Raw genomic sequence first — 22665 nt, forward strand, 5'->3', positions numbered from 1 at the left:
CAATCAGCTGATCAGCAGGGGTGGCAGGAATCGGATCTTCAAAGGTCAGATATTGCTGGCTTATCCCAAGAAAAGGCCACCAATTAAAAAAAGCATGGAGAACACGTTTAAATTCGAACTGCTATGCCTCAAGCTCTGGTTGTCATCAAACAAGAACAAAAAAAGAGAAATTTAGTTATTTGAATCTAGTTTTTCAATGCTCAAACTATAATCTTCCTTTTCTTTAATTAGATTATGTAAAATGAAGATGATTTTCTGTCTGGGAGGTTAGGATCAGCCACACAGTCAGAATGGACAGGATAACAGTTCACCCCTGATAAAGAATATACTTACTGAGCCTTATAGTCAAACAGACAATGTCATCACCCACATTGGTACAATAGGTGTAGGAACGGCATTCTTTGGTGGTGCATTCCTCCATAACATCAAGACTGTATCGTAACAGTGAATACGCTTTTTTAAAGAAGGTTTCATCTCTATCAAATATATATCCATTCGTAACAGGCGCATGCAGTTTCAAAGCTTCAGGCTTTTCCAATTCTTCAAAGTATGTTGAGTTAACTGAAATAAGACATTTTGTACGATACAGTTACATTAAAACAAATAATAATAAAAAAAAGCTTAGTGTTTAATACATCGCTGTAGCCAGGGAAAAACCACTCCCTCTGATCTTGTAAGACCGGGGTTCCAAACCCGACCTCAAGGCCCGCTACCAGTCCAGGACTTAAAATTTCCCCTTCTCTCTTTCAATGAAGTAATTAAAAAAACACTCGGAATGTTGGTGGACCATGAGGACTGGATTGTCGTAAGGTACGGTATACTTTTGAGATAAGCACAGGGCAGAAGTGGAGTGCTGGGGAGCAGAAAAGGTAATCCTTTTTCTACTGCACTGGAAATAGGAGGAAATTTATCATTACATGCTCCAAATTTATGAAATGGCTCACTGCATATGATAAATTTGTCTGAGCAATACACAGCTAGGGGAAATTACCTCAGCACAGCCAGTTTAATCTGAATTGACAAGTGGCTGTATTAAAGGTGTATTCCTGGATTTTTTTTTTTTTTTTATTTCACTCTGCTACAGAGGCTGTAAAATTATTGTGGTGCATAATAGTGTCGGTACCTGTGTTTGATGGCTGGTCTCACAATTCTTATGTAATCTTTGCCCCAATGTTTATTTTTAGCAGCATACAAAATGATTGTTGTCTCTGGTTTTCCCAGGTTTCAGTGCGGGCCAAGACATTACATCACTAGTCAGGTGTTGAAAGGGAGCCTAACTGCTTCAATCGGTGGAGCAATCGCTGCGTGGGGGGGAGGGAATCATTCTCCAAAGGGCTGCAGGGAACAGCATGCAGTTTCATGAACAGCATGCATAGCTCAGCTATGCTGCAAAGGGTGGGGTGACTGATGTGTGGGAGAGAGAAAAGTGAACTCACAAACAAGGGATCCTGGGACTTGTAGTTGGAGGGAAGGAACTCACACAGGAAATAGCCATTTGTCAAAAGAAAGCAGCAGTGTTATAATGGACTTACAACACAGCCATTTAACCCAAAGACAAGGATGGGTCCTTACTGAGAATGTCCATTGCTGTCTGGCTGGTAAGTACTAAAGTCACCCTATGGTGGATAACCTCTTTAAGTGCTGTGTGTTGCTGTATTGCATTGCTGATCTCAAGGAGTGGTGGAAATGTTTTTTGTTTTTTTTTTGTCGTTTTTTTTACAGTAATCATGTTATTCAAGATGCCGAAGTCTGTTTCTAAAAGCTTAAAGTGTACCTGTCATCAACAAAAACATTTTCTATAACGTAGATAATACCATTATATGTATATTTGTAATATACATTGGTTAAAAAATATGTATATTTTTGTCCCTGCAGCTATTGCCTGTGTCTCTCTATGAGGAGTCCAAATACAGGAAGTGAGGGTGGACAAGCAGGGCTCTGTGCAGTGAGGACAAGCAGGGCTCTGTACACTGAGGACAAGCAGGGCTCTGTGCAGGGAGGTCAAGCAGGGCTCTGTGCAGTGAGGCTCTGTGACATGCTATGGGCTCACACATGAGGATGATTGACAAGCCAGGAGCCTGCACCGAGCCCTTCTTGTCCTGTCCTCACTTCCTGTATTTGGACTCCTCACAGGCAATAGCTGCAGGGACATCACTTTTTCATCCATAAATATACACATTTTTTAACCAATGTATATCACAAATATACATATAATTGTATTATCTACATTACGTAAAAAGTTTTTGTTGACAACAGGTACACTTTAAACCATTTGTCTTCAACATCTGTGGACAAAACTGTTAATGGTAGAGGTGACTTTTCCAATAGCAAAAATTTTATTTTTTTTATGACAATTTCATGTTAAGTAAAACACTGTGAAACAATGCTGTGGCTTGTCATTTTTAGAAACACGGCCCCTGCCTGGCTACATTGATAAATGCCCCTCAATGTCTTTACACCTGTGTAATTGCACTTCCAGTGGTGAAGTTAATGGCCCCGATCTATCAAAATTTGTGAGAGAAAAACTGGAGAGATTTTGCCTGTGGCAACCAATCACAGTTCAGCTCTCACTTTACCAGAGCTCATTAGGATAGGAAATCTGAGCTGTGATTGGTTGTTATGGGCAAAATCTCTTTGGATTTTCTCTCACCAATTTTGATAAATCGGGGTGTGTATGTGTTCAAATTCCATGTTAAAGGGGTACTCCGGCCCTGAGACATCTTATCCCCTATCCAAAGGATAGGGGAAAAGATGTCTTACTGTAGGGGTCCTGCCACTGGGTACCCGCGGTGCTAGCTCACAAACAGCCTGGTGGTGACCACGGGGCCAGAGTATAGTGACATCACGATTCCGCCCCCATGTGACGTCACCCGCCGCTATGCAAGTCTATGGGAGAGGGCGTGTCTGACACAGCACTGCAAACAATTGGCTCAGATTTATCAATCTGCCCAAAACCAAAACGGTCTGGTTTTGCCCAAAGCAACCACAGATCAGCTTTCATTTTACCAGAGCTTGTTAAGATATGAAAGCTGAGCTGTAATGATGTTTGCACTATATATGTCCTATAGAGTTATGGGAAAATTTAGGTAAAAATGTTGCTGCTTCATACTCTCATACGCTTTTTAGAGACTGCCTGATGTCTCTACTCAGAAGTTGGGATTCAATAATAAGAATATGAAGAGAATGGCCCTTTGCCTGACAAAAGGCATTGATACTTACAGAGCCCTATATTAAGGCATATCTGGTCGTGGTCCACTCTGAAACAGTATGTGTAGTTGCGGCACTCACTGGTGTTGCATGCTTTCATGACTTCTGCACTGTATTTTATTAGTGAATCAGCTTTTCTAGCAAAGATGTCATCTTCATTAAATATATAGCCATCTCTAAACATTACTCCATCTGGCGGTGCTGCTGGTTCTTCTTCTGTGTCAGTAGTTGAGGTGTCTGGAATATTAAATTGAGCATGTTTTGCAATTACAATAATATGACATTCAAGCAGCATATCGTAACATTGTACTCCGAGATTAAACTATTTTTTTTTTACCTGCCCAGAAGCATTAAAAAACTAACAAATGAACTAATCACTGGCTGCAACTATGTTCCACCTCGGCCAACGATAGGATAAGTCGCAGTGTGACGTATTGAGCCCAGGCACCAGGAAGAAGCCGGGGCAATACGCCACAGTTCCAATCACTGGACGAGGTGGGATATCGCCAGAAATTAGCTGAGCCATAGTGTGATGAGTTGACAACAAGAGGCATTGGGGGAGCAGCGGGAAGTAAGTCCAGTTTAATTATTTTTTATTTTTTATGAGGGCCTTCTGGGTAGGTAAAACGAAAAGGTTGTCTCCAAGAGTACTCTTTTAGGTATGCTTTAAAGGGGCACTCCACTGCTCAGCGTTTGGAACAAACCGTTCTGAACCCTGGAGCCGATGCCGGGAGCTAATGACGTCATAGCTCCACCCCCTCATGATGTACCTCCCCACCCCCTCAATGAAAGTCTATGGGAGGAGGCGTGACAGTCATCACGCCCCCCTCCCATAGACTTGCATTGGGGGGGGGCGGGCGTGACATCATGAGGGGGCAGGGCTATGAAGTCAGGAGCTCCCGACGCTGGCTCTAGCATTCAGAACAGTTTGTTCCAAATGCTGAGCAGCGGAGTACCCCTTTAAGTAAACTTTTGCTGCAGGATTTGTGGCTGTTACACAGGTAAAGAAGATGATGTCTTCTTTTATCATAGATAAATTGTGAACCTAACACAATATCATGTCCTACCTTCTTAAAAAGGTTATCCAGGATTAGAAAAAACATAACTCCTCTCTTCCAGAAACAGTACCACACCTGTCCTCAGGTTGCGTATAGTATAGCAGCACGGTTCCATTGAAGTAAATGGAGCCAAGTTGTATTATCACATCACAACTTATGGTCAGGTGTGGTGCTGTTTTTGGAAGAAATTAGCTCTGTTTTTGTCATTCTGGATAACCCCTCTCTTATGCAGAACAAAGGCTTGTTGGACATTTCGAGGATTCGATAAAATGTGCATTTTTAAAGGGGTTAGTCCATTCCTTTAGGCAGGGGCGGTGCTAGATCTCCAAAAGCACATAGCCCAGCCACACCCCCTAACCACAACATCAAACTCATCCCTACCTACACCCTCCGGAAGGAAAAGAAAGTGGCCAAAGCAACAAGCAGGAGTGAAGCAAAGGCATGACAGACTGTTTCACGTCAGTGACGCTTCATTTTTACCTTAATAACTGGGCGCCATTTTTCAATTATGACCTGTGTCTCTTTAAGTGGTAATAACTTTGAAATGCTTTTTGTGAGTGAAGTGATTCTGAGATTGCTTTTTTTTTTTTTGTGACATCTTTTTGAACTTTATATTAGTAGTGTTTGATGCTACAGGCAGCTTTTTTGTGGAAAAACTGTGCGTTAAAAATCATGTTATCTTTATTCTGTGGGTCGGTACGATTATAACAATACCATTTCACTACAAAATTCTTTCTTTTTTTCTCTTTTTTTTGTGACAGCCATAACTTAATTTTTTAGTCTGATTCCATTGTGAGAAGGCTTATTTTTTGTGAGACAAGTTGTACGTCGCAGGGTTCCCGGGAGTGCTGCGTCACCGGTAGCGGTGATCGGGCCGGGATGACTGCTGTTATCTAACCCCCCCCCATGACCACGATGGGCGCAAATCGCAGGTCAATTCAGACCTGCGATCTGCGCGATTCTGGGTCATACGGGTCTTGGACACCCCAGATCCCCCTGAAGGGATAGGAATTTGGTGGCAGGGGTGCCACCCCTCCTATCCCTGCTATTGGTCGGCTGAGCGACCGACCGATAGCAGACCGGGGGAGGGGGTTTAAGTTCGGTTCCCCCGCTTTGCCCACCTATCGGTGTCCGGGCAAAACGGGGGAACTGTCCAGGGACCGGCGCTGAAGGTCCCTTACCTGGATCCTGGACCCCGGAGCATGATCCTCCATGTGGGGATCCCCCATGTGCGGCGGCGGCGGCAATTCATCCTGGTCCTGCCAGGTGAGTTGTTGCCTAGCAACATCCGGAGGGCCACAGTTTACAGTGGTCTCTAAACTGTGGCCCTCCAGATGTTGCAAAACTACAACTCCCAGCATGCCCAGACAGCTGTTTGCTGTCTGGGCATGCTGGGACTTGTAGTTTTGCAATATTTAGAGGGGTTCAGGTTGTAGATCACTATGCAGTGGTCTCAAACTGTAGCCCTCCAGATGTTGCAAAACTACAACTCTCAGCATGCCCAGACAGCAGTTTGCTGTCTGGGCATGCTGCGAGTTGTAGTTTTGCAACATCTGGAGGGCCACAGTTTAGAGACCACTGGACAGTGATTTACAACCTGAACCCCTCTAAATCTTGCAAAACTACAACTCCCAGCATTCAGGAACAGCATAAGGCTGTCTTGGCATGCTGGGAGTAGTACTTGTGTGCCTCCAGCCGTTGCATAACTACATCTCCCAGCATGCCCTTCCGCAATCAGTACATGCTGGGACACAGGCACACTGGTAGGAAAATACTGAGTTAGGTCATAGAACCTAATTCAAGGTTTTCCAACCAGTGTGCCTCCAGCTGTTGCAAAACTACAACTCCCAGCATGCATGGTCTGTCAGTGCATGCTGGGAGTTGTAGTTTTGACCCCCCTCCCATGTGAATGTACAGGCTACATTCACACTGGCGGCAGATTACAGTGAGTTCCCCGCTTCAAGTTTGAGCTGCGGTAAATTTTCCGCCGCAGCTCAAACTCCTAGCAGGAGACTCAGTGTAATCTGCCTCCAGTGTGAATTTAACCTAAAAACACTACACTACTCTAACATAAAATAAAGAGTAAAACACTACATATACACACGTACACTGCCCCCCCCCCCTACCACCCCCCTTCCCCAGTAAAAATGAAAAATGTATTGTACGGCAGTGTTTCTAAGATGGAGCCTCCAGCTGTTGCAAAGCAAAAACTCCCAGCATTTCTGGACAGCAATTGACTGTCCAAGCATGCTGGGAGTTTTACAACAGCTGGAGGCACACTGTTTGGGAATCACTGGCATAAAATACCCCTATGTCCCTAATTCAGGCCTCAAATGCTCATGGCGCTCTCACTTTGGACCCTGTTGCATTTCAAGGCAACAGTATAGGGTCACATATGGGGTATCGCCGTACTCGGGAGAAATTGCCTAACAAATTTTGGGGGTCTTTTTCTCCTTTTACCCCTCATGAAAAGGTCTACACCAGCATGTTAGTGTAAAAAAATAAACATTTTTACACTAACATGCTGGTGTTGCCCTATACTTTTCATTTTCACAAGAGGTAAAACTGAAAAATGCCCCCCAAAATTTGTAACACAATTTCTCCCGAGTACGGAGATACCCCATATGTGGGCTCAAGTGCTCTGGGGGGCACACAACAATGCCCAGAAGGGAGAGTGCGCCATGTACATTTGAGGCGATTTGCACAGGGGTGGCTGATTGTTACAGCGGTCCTGACAAACGTAAAAAAAAAAAGCACACACACATGTGACCCCATTTTGGAAACTAGACCCCTCACGGAATGTAATAAGGGGTGCAGTGAGAATTTACACCCCACAGGTGTCTGACGGATCTTTGGAACAGTGCTCCGTGAAAATGAAAAATTTTGCACAGCCCACTGTTCCAAAGATCTGTCAGACACCAGTGGGGGTAAATGCTCACTGTACCCCTCATTACATTCTGTGAGGGGTCTAGTTTCCAAAATGGTATGCCAGGTGGGTTGTTTGTTTTTTTTTTTTTTTGCTGTCCTGGCACCATAGGGGCTTCCTAAATGCGACATGCCCCCCGAGCAAAATTTGCTCTCAAAAAGCTAAATATGACTCCTCTTCTGAGCATTATAGTGTGCCCACAGTGCACTTCAGGTCCACTTATGGGGTACCTCCATACTCAGAAGAGATTGGGTTACAAATTTTGGGGGGTCTTTTCTGCTATTAACTCTTGCAAAAATGTGAAATTTGGGGGGAAACCCACATTTTAGTGAAAAAAAAATGTTTTTTTTACATATGCAAAAGTCGTGAAACACCTGTGGGGTAGTAAGGCTCACTTTATCCCTTGTTACGTTCCTCAAGGGGTCTAGTTTCCAAAATGGTATGCCATGTGTTTTTTTTTGCTGTCTTGGCACCATAGGGGCTTCCTAAATGCAACATGCCCCCGAGCAAAATTTGCTCTCAAAAAGCCAAATATGACTCCTTCTCTTCTGAGCATTGTAGTTCGTCCGCAGTGCACTTCAGGTCAACTTATGGGGTACTTCCATACTCAGTAGAGATGGGGTTACAAATTTTGGGGGGTCTTTCTGCTATTAACCCTTTAAAAATTTTAAATTTGGGGGAAAACCAACATTTTAGTGAAAATTTTTTTATTTTTTTTACATATGCAAAAGTCATGAAACACTTGTGGGGTATTAAGGCTCATGGTGTTTTACAAAAATACTGAGTTTTTTGGCGTATTGTAGAGCATTTTTCTGCCCTCATCAGTGCATACTGCATACATACATCTAAGTAGTGTAACATTTAGTACCTGTTAATCTGTCAAGGGCCTACATACTGTGAAAGTCCAAGCAACATTATTCACCGGCTGGTGTTTTAAAAAAATACTGAGTTTTTAGGCATATTGTAGCGCATTGTTCTGCCCTCATCAGTGCATACATACATTAAAGTAGTGTACCATTTTGTACCTGTTAATCTGTCAAGGGTCTACACACTGTGAAAGTCCAAGCAAAAGTAATCACCGGCTGGTGTTTTACGAAAATAAGTTTTCCAAGTGTACTGTAGCGCATTTTTTTGCCCTCATACGTGCATACCACATACGTACATCTAAGAAGTGTACCATTTTGTACCTGTTAATCTGTCAAGGGCCTAGATGCTGTGAAAGGACAGCCAATAGTACACACCTGCTGCTGTTCTAGACAAATGTTGTTTTAAGTGTAGTGAAGCGTATTGTACTCCCCTCATATACGCAATAAGTATGTCAGGAAGAGTATTGCCAGGACATGCACAGAGGAGTGGCAGAGGCCTAAATTCATCAGGCGCAGGCAGAGCCCTCATCAGTGCATACTGCATACTGCATACATACATCTAAGTAGTGTAACATTTAGTACCTGTTAATCTGTCAAGGGCCTACATACTGTGAAAGTCCAAGCAACATTATTCACCGGCTGGTGTTTTAAAAAAATACTGAGTTTTTAGGCATATTGTAGCGCATTGTTCTGCCCTCATCAGTGCATACATACATTAAAGTAGTGTACCATTTTGTACCTGTTAATCTGTCAAGGGCCTACACACTGTGAAAGTCCAAGCAAAAGTAATCACCGGCCGGTGTTTTACAAAAATAAGTTTTCCAAGTGTACTGTAGCGCACTTTTTTGCCCTCATACGTGCATACCGCATACGTACATCTAAGCAGTATACCATTTTGTACCTGTTAATCTGTCAAGGGCCTAGATGCTGTGAAAGGACAGCCAATAGTACACACCTGCTGCTGTTCTAGACAAATGCTGTTTTAAGTGTAGTGAAGCGTATTGTACTCCCCTCATATACGCAATAAGTATGTCAGGAAGAGTATTGCCAGGACGTGCAGAGGAGTGGCAGAGGCCTAAATTCATCAGGCACAGGCAGAGGTCGCAGCAGAGTAGGGGTGTGTGCCAGCCGGAGTCGCAGTGAGAGATCTTAGCTCCCAGTGTCAGGTAGCAGTCGTGTCGCAACCAGTAACCCAGCAGCCATGATTGATCGGTTCACTCGATCATCCAATTCATCTCAAGTGACATCCGACACCCCCAGTCAACAGTCGGTTGGTTCCTCACACTCTACCCTCAGTTGGCATTGCCTTCATGCTGCTGCTACCACCTCCAGGCTCTATCATTGTGCCGCCATATGGTCTCCTCATGCTGATGCTACCCCCTCCAGGCACTGTCTTTGTGCCGCCATATGGTCTCCTGATGCTGCCACCTCCAGGCTTTCTAATTGTGCTGCTCTATGGTCTCCTCATGCTGATGCTGCCACCTCCAGGCTCACCAATTGTGCTGCTCTATGGTCTCCTCATGCTGATGCTGCCACCTCCAGGCTCTATAATTGTGCTGCTCTATGGTCTCCTCATGCTGATGCTACCACCTCCAGGCTCTCTCATTGTGCTGCCATGGATACTGCAAAACATAATTAAGGTGCTGGTCCCCAGTTTCAGAAATTCCTTGCATTAGGGTCACTTTCAGGACTCCTGATGCAACCTCCAGGCTGTGCCATTCAGCCACTATATGGTATCCTCATGCTTCAGCCACCTCCAGGCTGTACCATTAAGATACTATATTGGCTCCTTATGCTTTCCCCACCTCTAGGCTGTGTCATTCAGCCAATATATTGTTTTCTGATGCTGCTGGGACTGTCTTGGAAATTACCTACAATTTTTTATGGTAGCACTAGCAAACATACATGCTCAATAAAGATTTCAACATTGATCTTTTAATGTTAGGGGTTGGGAAGCCCTCTTATGTACACATCCTGCTGCCTAATCCAGGCTGTGTGTTTCAGGAACTACTTGGCTTACTGATGCTGCTGGGCCTAAGTTTTTTGGATGTTAGCACTAGCTAACATACATGTTCTATACAGATTTCAATATTCACCTTTTAATTTTAGGGTTTATTAAGCCCTCTTGTGTACTTCTGCTGCTGTCTGATCTAGGCTGTGTGTTTCAGCAACTATATGGTTTAGTGATGCTGCTGGGCCTGTGCCTAAATTTTTTTGATGTTAGCACTAGCTAATATACATCTTGTATACAGATTTCAACATTAACATAATGTTAGGGGTTGTGAAGCCCTCTTGTAAACTCATGCTGATGCCTGCTCCAGGCTGTGTGTTTCAGGAACTACTTGGCTTAGTGATGCTGCTGGGCTATGGCCCTACATTTTTGGATGTTAGCACTTGCTTGCATACATGCTTAATTGAGATTTCAACATTGATCTTTCAATCTTAGGGGTTATGAAACCCTCTTGTGCACTCCTGCTGCTGACTGCTCCTGTCTGTGTCATTCAGCAACTACATGGTTTAGTGATGCTTCTGGGCCTCGGACATTACCTATATATGTTTATGGTAGCACTAGGTACCATACATCTTCAATGGAAATGTAATAATTCATCTTTTATTCTGAGAGATTGTGAGGCCCTATTGTCTCCTCCTCTGCCACCAACTCCAGGCTGTGCCATTCAGACACTATATGGTCTCCTCATGCTTCAGCCACCTCCAGGCTGTGTCATTCAGTCACTATATGGTCTCCATATATTGACTGTGTATTGTAGGAAAAATGTGGCTATCCTTGAGTTACTCACCTAGCATTATTGCCATGTTGATACCAGACCGGTAATAAAAGGAATATTGCCAAGGACTAGCAGAAACAGGGAACTGTGGAAACTGACCATCGGCTGTTGGAATTGACTGACTATCCCAGGTGGTAGATTTACCATTTTGAAGTTCCTCAGTTCCAGTAGGCTTTAAGTCGTTAATTGTTTGTTGTGGTTCTTCAGTTGCAGAATTAAGTTGTATCATGTTTTCCTGTTCCTCTGATGAGCTAATGTCACTGAAACACACAATACTCATATTGTCATCTAATGAAGGATCCTTTTGTTCAGAGAATGTATCTATCATTTTATTATTTTGAATGTCAGGAGGTATTCTGACAATTTCTGTGAAGCCCTGCAGTCTCCTCGTGCTTCAGCCAACTCCAGGCTGTGCCATTTAGACACTACATGGTCTCCTCCTACTGATGCCACCTCCAGGCTCTGTCATTGTGGTGACATGGGACTGCTTGTTAGATTAGTTCTTCGTACCCACACGCAGGGGCCCGGGCCACAAAAACTTGGGAGTTCAAAGTTCCATTTCAAAATCCTCAATTTCAATTTCACAATCTTAGATTTCTGTTTAAAATTCTTGTATTTCAATGGTCTCCTCATGCTTCAGCCACCTTCAGGCTGTACAATTGAGACACTACATGGGCTCCTTATACTTTCCCCACCTCCAGGCTGTGTCATTCAGCCAATATATCGTTTTCTGATGCTACTGGGACTGTGATATTAACTCCAAATATGTTCTGGTAGCACAAGCTAACATAAATGTTTAATTGAGATTTCAAGCTTGATCTTCCAATGTAAGAGGGTTATGAAACCATCTTGGGTACTGCTGATGCTTGCTCCTGACTGCTCCTGTGTCTTTCAGGAATTACTTGGCTTACTGATGCTTCTGGTCTTGGGCCTTACATTTTTGGATGTTTAGCACAAGCTAAATACATGCTTAATAGAAATTTCAACATTGATCTTTCAATGTAAGGGGTTATGAAACCCTCTTGTGTACTGCTGATGCCTGCTCCTGACTGTGTCTTTCAGGAACTACTTTGCTTTTTGATGCTTCTGGGCTTGGCCTTAAATTTTTGGATGTTTTGCACATGCTAAATACATGCTTAATAGAAATGTCAACATTGATCTTTCAGAGTAAGGGGTTGTGAAACCCTCGAGTGTACTGCTGATGCCAGCTCCTGTATGTGTCATATAGCAACTACATGGTTTAGGGATGCTGCTGAGCCTAGGACATTATCTATATATGTTTATGGTACCAGACATCTTCAATTGAAATTTCAAAATTAATATTTTATTATTAGAGGTTGTGAGGCCCTATTGTCTCCTCATCTGCCGCCAACTCCAGGCTGTGCCACTCAGACACTATATGGTCTCCTCATGCTTCAGTCAACTCCAGGCTGTGCCATTCAGGCAATATATGGGTTACTGATGCTGCTGGGCCCTGGGTCTGGGAATAAAAATTTTGTTATGGTAGCACTAGCTACCCAAAATCTTCGGCTTAAGATTCAGAATTCATCTTATAATCTTAGGGATTGTGAAGGCCTAGTGTCTACTCTATGCTGCTGCCAACTCCTGGCTGTGCCATTCAGACACTGTATGTCTCCTCATGCTGCCAACACCTCCACGCTGTGTCATTCAGCCACAATATGGTCTCCTCATGCTGCCAACACCTCCATGCTGTGTCATTCAGTCACTATATGGTCTGCTCATGCTTCAGCCTCATCCAGGCTGTGTAATTCAGCCACTATATGGTCTCCTCATGCTGCCAAAACCTCCACGCTGTTTTATTTAGCCACTATATGGTCTCCTCATACTGATGCCACCTCCAGGCTCTGTCATTGTGCCTCTCTGCCGCAGTGATTCTAAAAGCGATGCCTGTAATCTGCATGTCATACTGAATAACAGTATTATTTCACTACCCCAGCACACTCAATATGCGTGTTAGAACAAAGCAAAGTGTTCTACACCCCTATTGAGGCTCTCTGGAAGCCAGAAATAGATGTTTTTAATATAGATTCGCCGTGAATAAATTCGGACCGAAACAAATTTTTTCGAAAAATTCACGAATCGGACGAATCAAATTTTTCTAAAGTTCGCTCATCTCTAGATGTGAAATCAAGGTTGGTGCTATGCTCACACAAAGTACACTGCTCAAAAAAAAATAAAGGGAACACTTAAACAACGCAATCTAACTCCAAGTCAATCACTCAGGAAGCAACACTGATTGACAATCAATTTCACATGCTGTTGTGCAATTGGAACAGACAACAGGTGGAAATTATAGGCAATTAGCAAGACACCCCAATAAAGGAGTGGTTCTGCAGGTGGTGACCACAGACCACTTCTCAGTTCCCATGCTTCTTGGCTGATGTTTTGGTCACTTTTGAATGCTGGCAGTGCTTTCACTCTAGTGGTAGCATGAGACGGAGCCTGCAACCCACACAAGCGGCTCAGGTAGTGCAGCTCATCCAGGATGGCACATCAATGCAAGCTGTGGCAAGAAGGTTTGCTGTGTCTGTCAGTGTAGTGTCCAGAGCATGGAGACGCTACCAGGAGACAGGGCAGTACATCAGGAGACATGGAGGAGGCCGAAGGAGGGCAGAAACAGACTCCATGGGGGTGGTATGAGGGCCCGATGTCCACAGGTGGGGGTTGTGATTACAGCCCAACACCGTGCAGGACGTTTGGCATTTGCCAGAGAACACCAAGATTGTCAAATTCGCCACTGGCGCCCTGTGCTCTTCACAAATGAAAGCAGGTTCACACTGAGCACATGTGACAGACGTGACAGAGTCTGGAGACGCCGTGGAGAACGTTCTGCTGAATGCAACATCCTCCAGCATGATGGTTTGGCAGTGGGTCAGTAATGGTGTGGGGTGACATTTCTTTGGGGGGCCGCTCATCCCTCCAAGTGCTTGCCAGAAGTAGCCTTACTGCCATTAGGTACTGAGATGAGATCCTCAGACCCCTTGTGAGACCATATGCTGGTGCGGTTGTCATCACATTCAACTATGTAAAGACAAAAGTATTTCATACGATTAGTGCATTCATTCAGATCTAGGATGTGTTATCTTAGTGTTCCGTTTTTTTTTTTGTTTTTTTTTGAGCTGTGTATTTTGGGCTTTTGAGTTGTAAATCAATTGTTTTAACAGATAAAAAATCGGTCCAAAAACGTCTGAAAAAGGCTTTTAGTCAATTTTTGGTGCTGTTTTTGAAGTCACAAAAAAGGCTGAATAAACTATTTGGCAATATATAGCCTAAGTACCCTATTAGATGGACCAACAGGCTGCAGTTGACAAGCACCAATCTTTGGAGGAGATATATCAAAACCTGGGCAGATGAAAAGTTGCTGAGTTGCCCATAGCAACCAATCAGAATGCGTCTTTCCTTTTTCACAGGCCTCTTAAAAAATGAAAGAAGAAATCTGATTGGTTGCTTTGGGAAACTGGGCAACTTTTCCTCTGCACAGGTTTTGATAAATCTCCCCTTTTGTGATTGTTTGCTAAGACTCCTCATGGCTCAATTAATTGTGCGACCCTTTTAATTTATCATTATCAGTCGTTTACAAAGGGCATTAGGTGTCCCATAACAATAATTTTAATGGCCACACAAAAGAAGCAAACAGCAACCAACAAGTTGCTTGACAGGTGATCACTGGCCCTTTTACTTGGAAACTACAAGCATCCCTAGGAGCGCTCATTCTCCCGATAAAAGAGCCTTTAGTTTGGGAGTCTCAGACAGTCACTAATTGAATGTGCCACATAGGTTTTTTAGGTTTTCCATATTTAAAAAAAAATGTAGGTGATTTATAGACTTCATTAGGCTATTAATAACCCTGTGATGAAACTGCATTGGATAGGGGATAAGGGGATAAGATGTCTTAGGGTCAGAGTACCTCTTTAAGTCAGTATCCTCCTCCTAACACCTTTAATCATGACTCTGGGTGCTACCAGGGCAGTGTTCTTGTGTCTCTGCTGCCATGCCAGCTGCAAATTCCCACCAGCAAAAATCTCACTCTTCAAGGACAAGTATCACGTAAAAAAAAATGTATCCCCAATCAGAAGGATAAGGGATAAGATTTAGATAGCTGGGGGGATCCGATCGCTGGGGCCCCGTGATCTCCTGTTTAAAGCCCTGCTCTCCTATACAGCAGCGCGTCACAACCCCCACCCGAAGTGGAGGCTGCCACACCCCTCCATATAGTTCTATGGGAGAGCCGTTCTGCAATCTTTGGCTCTCCTATAGAACTATATAGAGGGGTGCATGGTGGCTTCCGCTTCGGGCGGGGGGGGCATGACGTGCCGCTGTATAGGAGAGCTGGGGCTCTAAACAGGAGATCACAGGGGGGGCCCAGTGCTCGGACCCCCCTGCGATCTAAAACTTATCCCTATCCTTCCGGTAGGGGATACATTTTTTTTACATGATACTTGTCCTGTAAAATAGAATTATATAAAAATTAACATCACTTGCAATTGCCAATACATTTTTCTTTAGCTGGCACTAGTTTTCCAATGTTAAAACCAGGCTGTTGGTTTGTTGACCTGGTGGCACCCTATTCCTACCATCAAATTTCTGTACAATTACTTCCCAAAATGTAAAGTTATATAAATAGCTTTCAAGTCTTACCTGCCAGGCAGACATGTATCAATGCCAGACCAAAGAGAAATGTCACACCTTTCATACTGCCAGAAAACACAGCCGGCGGATAATGCTTCACCGTTCTGATGCAAGGGTAGCCTTATATACAATCTTAAACTGGCTTAGTTACTCCTTATTAAGAACACCACTCCCACTCACAAGAAGTCTATATCTTTAGATTAAATACAGTCAAACCTACTTGTACTAAGTTTGTTTTCTGCTTGTTTTCTACTTTACATACAGTGGCACAGACGTAGTTATAATGCATGTTATTGTTACAAAACTCAGCTGAGGCACAAATTCTTGGCAGTTCCAATACACACAAGAGGTTACAGTTGCTTAAATGTTGCCGAACAAAAATAAAACACTAACGCAGTGGTTCTTAACCTTGTTGGAGGTACTGAACCCCACTAGTTTCATATGCGCATTCTCCGAACCCCTCTTAGTTGAAAAAATAAAATATGATTTTTTCAAATTCAAAACATAGGAGGTATATATTTAATTATATATTTATACATAGGTGCACAAAATGAACAAAACCATTAAGAACAAAACCATGAAAACAGGATTTTCACACAAAAACTAAAACATAATGAATATTTACTGCAAATCAGTGTGAATTCTGCTGTTGTCTATCAGAAACCAGTTCAGAAATGCACGGCTTTACCTTGGCAATAGTGTTGAGCGGCATAGGCCATATTCGAATTCGCGAATATTCGCGAATATATTGACGAATATTCGTAATATATTCGCTAAATTCGCATATTCGTAATATTCGCGTTTATTTTCGCATATGCGAAGATTTGTATATACACATTAGCATATTGCTAAATTTGCATATCCGAAAATTTGCATATGCAAATTTTCGCATATGCGAAAATGCGCACGCCAGTCTCACACAGTAGCATTAGAGCCTTCTCTACACCACACAAGCTGGAAGCAGAGAGGGGTGATCACTGTTATGTGTACTGAAAAAAAACAAAAAAAAAAAAAACAATATTCGTAATTACGAATATATAGTGCTATATTCGCGGATATTCGCGAATTAGCGAATATGCGATATTCGCGAATAAAATTCGTATTGCGAATATTCGCGAGCAACACTACTTGGCAAGTGCCACTCTCATGTCATTTTCGCAACAATGGCAGTGTTCCCCCATATTAGGCAGGCAGTGTTCCCCCACATTAGGCAGGCAGTGATCCCCCATATTAGGCAGGCAGTGATCCCCCACATTAGGCAGGCAGTGTTCCCCCCACATTAGGCAGACAATGTTCCCCCACATTAGGCAGACAGAGTTCCCCCACATTAGGCAGGCAGAGTTCCCCCACATTAAGCAGGCAGTGTTCCCCCACATTAGGCGCAGGCAGTGTTCCCCCACATTAGGCGCAGGCAGTGTTCCCCCACATTAGGTGCAGGCAGTGCTCCCCCACATTAGGCGCAGGCAGTGTTCCCCCACATTAGGTGCAGGCAGTGCTCCCCCACATTAGGCGCAGGCAGTGTTCCCCCACATTAGGCACAGGCAGTGTTCCCCCACATTATGTAGGCCAGTGGTCTTCAAGCTGCGGACCTCCAGATGTTGCAAAACTACAACTCTCAGCATGCCCGGACAGCCCGGCAGTGTTCCCCCACAGACATACAGCCTCCAGCCATATACAGTGTATGGCTGGAGGCTGTGTGCCGCATGATGTGCTGCTGGTCACTTGCCAAGCTGGCCAGCGCGCGTCTTCCTCCTTCTCGATCCTCCGGTCCTCGGCACCTTCATTTCCATGTGCATACGCACGGGACGTCGGTGACATCCCAGCGTGCGCTATGTCCCGGCGGCCCTGCGTTTTTAATCTTAACGCGGGGCCGCAGGGAGTTAAAGGGGTACTCCGGTGCTTAGACATCTTATCCCCTATCCAAAGGATAGGGGATAATATGCCTGATCGCGGTAGTCCCGCCGCTGGGGACCCCCGTGATCTAGCGTGTTCGCTCCGGGGGCTGTTTACTGGCGACCACAGGGCCGACGGCATGTGACGTCTTGCCTCTGCCCCCGTGTGATGTAACGCTCCGCCCCTCAATGCAAGCCTACGCGAAGGGGCGTGAAAGCTGCCACGCCCCCTCCCATAGACTTGCATTGAGGGGCGGAGCGTGAGGTCACACAGGGGCGGAGGCGTGACATCACACGCCGTCGGCCCTGTGGTCGCCAGTAATCAGACCTGGAGCGAACACGCTCCAGGGACTGATTACAAACGGGGTGCCACGTGCAAGATCACAGGGGTCCCCAGCAGCGGGACTACCGTGATCAGGCATCTTATCCCCTATCCTTTGGATAGGGGATAAGATGTCTAAGCACTGGAGTACCCCTTTAATAGTGATGGGGGGAATTGCCCTGTCGCTACAGGACGGGCAAACACCGGCTCTGCTCGGGGCCCCGGGCCAGCTCAGGGCCCCAAGCAATTGCTTGGTTTATCTGTCCTGTTGCAACCTCCCCCGCCGAACCCCCCGGGATTGACTCACCGAACCCCTGGTGTTTGATCGAACCCAGGTTAAGAACCACTGCACTAATGTGTGGGTGAACCAGGTTTTCATTTATCCTGAAGGAGTCAGACTGTACAACCTATTGTGCAAAGTATAGGGGGTGTATGTACATCCCACACTTTGTATCCCTAGGCTAATAGTATCCTATACCAAAATACTATATTGCCCATTATAACCAAAACAACACAAAACCCTTTCAGTTGCTGTGTTCGTGCTATTTTATGTATTGCAATGTTTTTAGTGTTTTTCAAATTAATAAAATGTATACTCTTAACATACATTCGAAGTCCCTTGTAAATGTTTTTTTTAGGTTTTTGGAGTCAGTCTGTGCTACATACAGTTCTCAATATAGCTCTCTTCTTAAACCCTATCCTTCGGACCACCCTTCCCTCTCTCTCAGGCCCCACCTGACAGAGCCCTAGTCCTCATTCCAGACTGCTCGTAAGGATCTCAGTTCTCCTATACTCAGACCCTGCTCTCAGCTCTACTCTCGGCTCGGCTCTATTCACACTATGCCTTGCCTTGTGTAAGGACAAACTCATTCAGTTTGAAACACTTAAATCTTTTAGGCAAAGTCTTCAGGTATCCTGGAATACAATATGGCTCTTCCCAAGTCTCTATAAATCTGGCTTCTTAGATTCCTGATGGGACTCAGTTATAGCTACTCTAGCTTTGTTTCACAAGTGGTCACTAGATAGATCACCGTCCAATCCTGTGACAACCAGGCCCCACTCAAGCAAGCAGTGTCACTTGTGACTTGCAGCCCACTGTCAGACTCTCAAATGGACAAGTCTCTCCCAGCATTTTGTCCACCAACCACAATCTTCCCTGGTGGAACAGGAACAAGGCCTAACTACTTCACAGGCAGCTCCAGTAGGAACCACACACAGACCATCCATACTGCCCATGTTTTGGTGCCATATCTCCCATTTTATTTTCTACTCATTGGTCTTCCCAAGAGCTACTTCTGTAGTGACACAGCACATCAATGTTACCATGCACACCTCCTTTTCCCACTTCACTAACTGTACCACACTTATAGAAAATAGCCAAGAAGACTTTCTTTCCAACCTGTCCCAATTTACCACTGATTCCAGGACCATACCTGAACCCTTATCACAAGTGACCTGAAGTCTATGAGTGTTATATAGGCACTGTTAGGCTTCAGTAGAGAGAGAGAAACAAGAAACACCATTAGATTTTAATAGAGAGAAGCGCATCCATTGCAATCTCTTCTCAGCTAGATAAAATCACGCTGTATTCTGATATAAAGAATGTACAGTGTATACATTGTATAGGGGAATTATTTGGATGCAGGAGAAAAAGTTTTGCCCAACAGATCTCTACAGACCTTAACCCAGCCCTGCAAATATGGCTAAAAGCTAAAAAAAAAAAAAAAAAAAAGCTATAAAAAAAAACAAAACCTAATGAAATACACTGCTTAAAAAAATTAATAAATGGAACACAAACAACACAATGTAACTCTAAGCCAATTACACTTCTGTGAAATCACACTGTCCACTCAGGAAGCAACACTGATTGACAATCAATTTCACATGCTGTTGTTCAAATGGAACAGACAACAGGTGGAAATTATAGGCAATTAGCAAGACACCCCCAATAAAGGAGTAGTTCTGCAGGTGGTGACCACAGATTACTTCTCAGTTCCTATGCTTCCTGGCTGATGTTTTGGTCACTTTTGAATGATGGCGGTGCTTTCACTCTAGTGGTAGCATGAGACGGAGTCTACAACCCACACAAGTGGCTCAAGTAGAGCAGCTCATCCAGGATGGCACATCAATGCGAGCTGTGGTAAGAAGGTTTGCTGTGTCTGTCAGCGTAGTGTCCAGAGCATGGAGGCGCTACCAGGAGACAGGCCAGTACATCAGGAGATGTGGAGGAGGCCGAAGGAGGGCAACAACCCAGCAGCAGGACCACTACCTCCGCCTTTGTGCAAGGAGGAGAAGGAGGAGCACTGCCAGAGCCCTGCAAAATGATCTCCAGCAGGCCACAAATGTGCATGTGTTCATTCAAACGATCAGAAACAGACTCCATGAGGGTGGTATGAGGGCCCGATGTCCACAGGTGGGGGTTGTGCTTACAGCCAAACACAGTGTAGGACATTTGACATTTGCCAGAGAACACCAAGATTCGCCACTGGCGCCCTGTGCTCTTCATAGATGAAAGCAGGTTCACACTGAGCACATGTGACAGACGTGACAGAGTCTGGAGATGCTGTAGAGAACGTTCTGCTGCCTGCAACATTCTCCAGCATGACTGGTTTGGCAGTGGATAAGTAATGGTGTCGGGTGGCATTTCTTTGGGGAGCCACACAGCCCACCATGTGCTTGCCAGAGGTAGCCTGACTGCCATTAGGTACCGAGATCATAGGCATGCGCACGGGGTGTGCCAGGTGTGCCTGGGTACACACTAATCAAGCCCAGGGGCAGACTGACCGGCCAGTCCGATCGGACATCATCCGAGGGCCCGGCCAGGTTAAGGGCCCACTGCCGCTACTGAGGATCCGGGACACTCATCCCAGATCACCAGCAGACAACGTTGCCTTCTCCGGTATGTGCGATACATACACATACAGGAGAAGGCGCCCCCTTTGTCTGAGCCGCATCTGCAGCTTACACAGAGGCGACGTGACCTCTGCCCCCACGCAGCATGCAGTACAGGCATCGATGATGTCACTCATCGACGCCTGTACTGTGGAGGGGAGAAGACAGCGGGCCCCTGCTGCTGAGGAGATCGCTACTTGGGACATCAAGTGAGCATCATTTTTTTTTAACTCTGCCTATACCTATGGGGAAGAGGATGGGTGTGGGGGTAACTCTGCCTATTACTATGGGGATGAGGTGGGGGTTACTCTACCTATACCTATGGGGAAGAGGGGGGTGGGTAACTCTGGCTATACCTATGAGGAAGGGGGGGGTTAACTCTGCCTATACCTATGGGGAAGGGGGGGTTTAACTCTGCCTATACCTATGGGGAAGAGGAGGGGGGTAACTCTGCCTATTACTATGGGGAAAAGTGGGATAACTCTGCCTATACCTATGGGGAAGAGGAGGGGGTAACTCTGCCTATACCTATGGGGAAGAGGGGGGGGGGGTAACTAACTATACCAATGGGGAAGAGGGGGGTTAACTCTGCCTATACCTATGGGGAATGGGGGTTAACTCTGCCTATACCTATGGGGAAGGGGGGGAGGTAACTCTGCCTATACCTATGGGGAAAAGGGGGTTTAACTCTGCCTATCCCTACGGGGAAAGGGGGGGGGACTCTGCTGCCTATACCTAAGGACAAAGGGGGGTTAACTCTGTTCCTTTACCTATTGGGAATGGGGGTTAACTCTACTGCCTATACCTATGGGGAAGGGGGGTTAAGTCTGCTGCCTATACCTATTGGGAAGGGTGGGGGCTATCTCTGCTGCCTATACCTTTGGGGAAGTGGGGTTAACTCTGCTGCCTATACCTACAGGAAAGGGGAGAGGTTAACTCTGCTGTCTATACCTACAGGGAAGGGGGGTTAACTCTGCTGCCTATACCTACAGGGAAGAGGAGGGGTTAACTCTGTTGCCTATGCCTGCAGGGAAGGGGGGGTCTAACTCTGCTGCCTATACCTACAGGAAAGGGGGGCTACCTAACTTTATACCTGGATGCTTAACCACTTACCTACATACCAGGCTATATAACTACCTACATACCCACTTTAGAATGGCGGCGAGAGGCCACGGAAACGTTGCTCTCTGTACACTGGAATGATGCTTGTGCTGCTGCTATTTGGCTATACCTACATACCCAGCTACCTAACTATGTACATACCTGACCTTCATACAAGGCTGCCTAACTACCTACCTAGCTTTCTACTTACTTGGCTAGTCACCTACCTACATTTCTGGCTTCCTGATAGTTACCTATTTACCTAGCTACCTACCTACTTGCTCTTTTACTGTGCAGGACACCATGGAGGGCATTATTACAGTTTGTGGGCCTATAGATGGAAAGATTGTACAGAGGAGGGGAGGGCACTGGAAAAATGCAGTCTGACATGTTTGTCCTGCAGATGTTAAGAGATCCACGTGGCGGTCTTATCCGGACAGAGAAGAAAAGGAAAGAGGTCACCGCTGATCAGAAAAGACGTAATTGTGATTCCTAAAATATTACAGTAATCACTTATATGGTATACACATCCTGTGTACAGCTGTTATCTACTGCCATATGGTCCTGTATATAATCACTTATATTGTATACAGATCCTTTATAGTATACTGGTCTGTGTATAGTGGTTTTATTCAGTACAGTATGGCGGTATTATCCAGTTATTGTGTGGTGATATATATTACTCCTTTTATACTGGTATTATTGGTCATGGAAATTTACCTACGTTAAAGTGTTTCTTACATATATAAATTTTAGTTTATTGTGTGTGGGATTTGGGTGGAATAGGGATGTGGCAGAAGATTGATGAGCTGGAGAGTCTAGCAGGGGCCCTTGTGTTTTTTTGGTCCGGGGGTCCCGAGTGTTGTCAGTCCGCCCCTGTCTCCTACACTATGCGAGCGATATTGCCGATATCCTCCTCTAGACCTCCCCTGTAGCATGTGCGGCGTGTTCCGTGACGTCACACG

The 22665-nt window shown here is 45.0% G+C and overlaps 1 protein-coding gene across 5 annotated transcripts in view; it reads right to left on the bottom strand.

Annotated features, from left to right (window-relative positions):
* LOC130281717 (uncharacterized) overlaps nt 1-22665 on the bottom strand; it is a 41080-nt gene that overhangs the window by 16669 nt on the left and 1746 nt on the right. For 2 of the 5 annotated variants that reach the window (XM_056529241.1, XM_056529242.1), the window contains exons 2-3: nt 3220-3444; nt 334-561 (exon numbers count right to left, since the gene is read on the bottom strand). In XM_056529241.1, coding sequence (XP_056385216.1) covers nt 334-561; nt 3220-3391 — 400 coding nt within the window. In that variant the 5' untranslated portion in view covers nt 3392-3444. Of the gene's footprint in view, nt 1-333; nt 562-3219; nt 3445-3544; nt 3740-10855; nt 10917-15502; nt 15704-22665 lie in introns of those variants that run through there. The other 3 variants (XM_056529238.1, XM_056529239.1, XM_056529243.1) reach the window with 3 other exon arrangements.

This window comes from Hyla sarda, chromosome 7 (assembly GCF_029499605.1).
Source record: "Hyla sarda isolate aHylSar1 chromosome 7, aHylSar1.hap1, whole genome shotgun sequence".
Lineage (NCBI taxonomy): Eukaryota > Metazoa > Chordata > Amphibia > Anura > Hylidae > Hyla > Hyla sarda.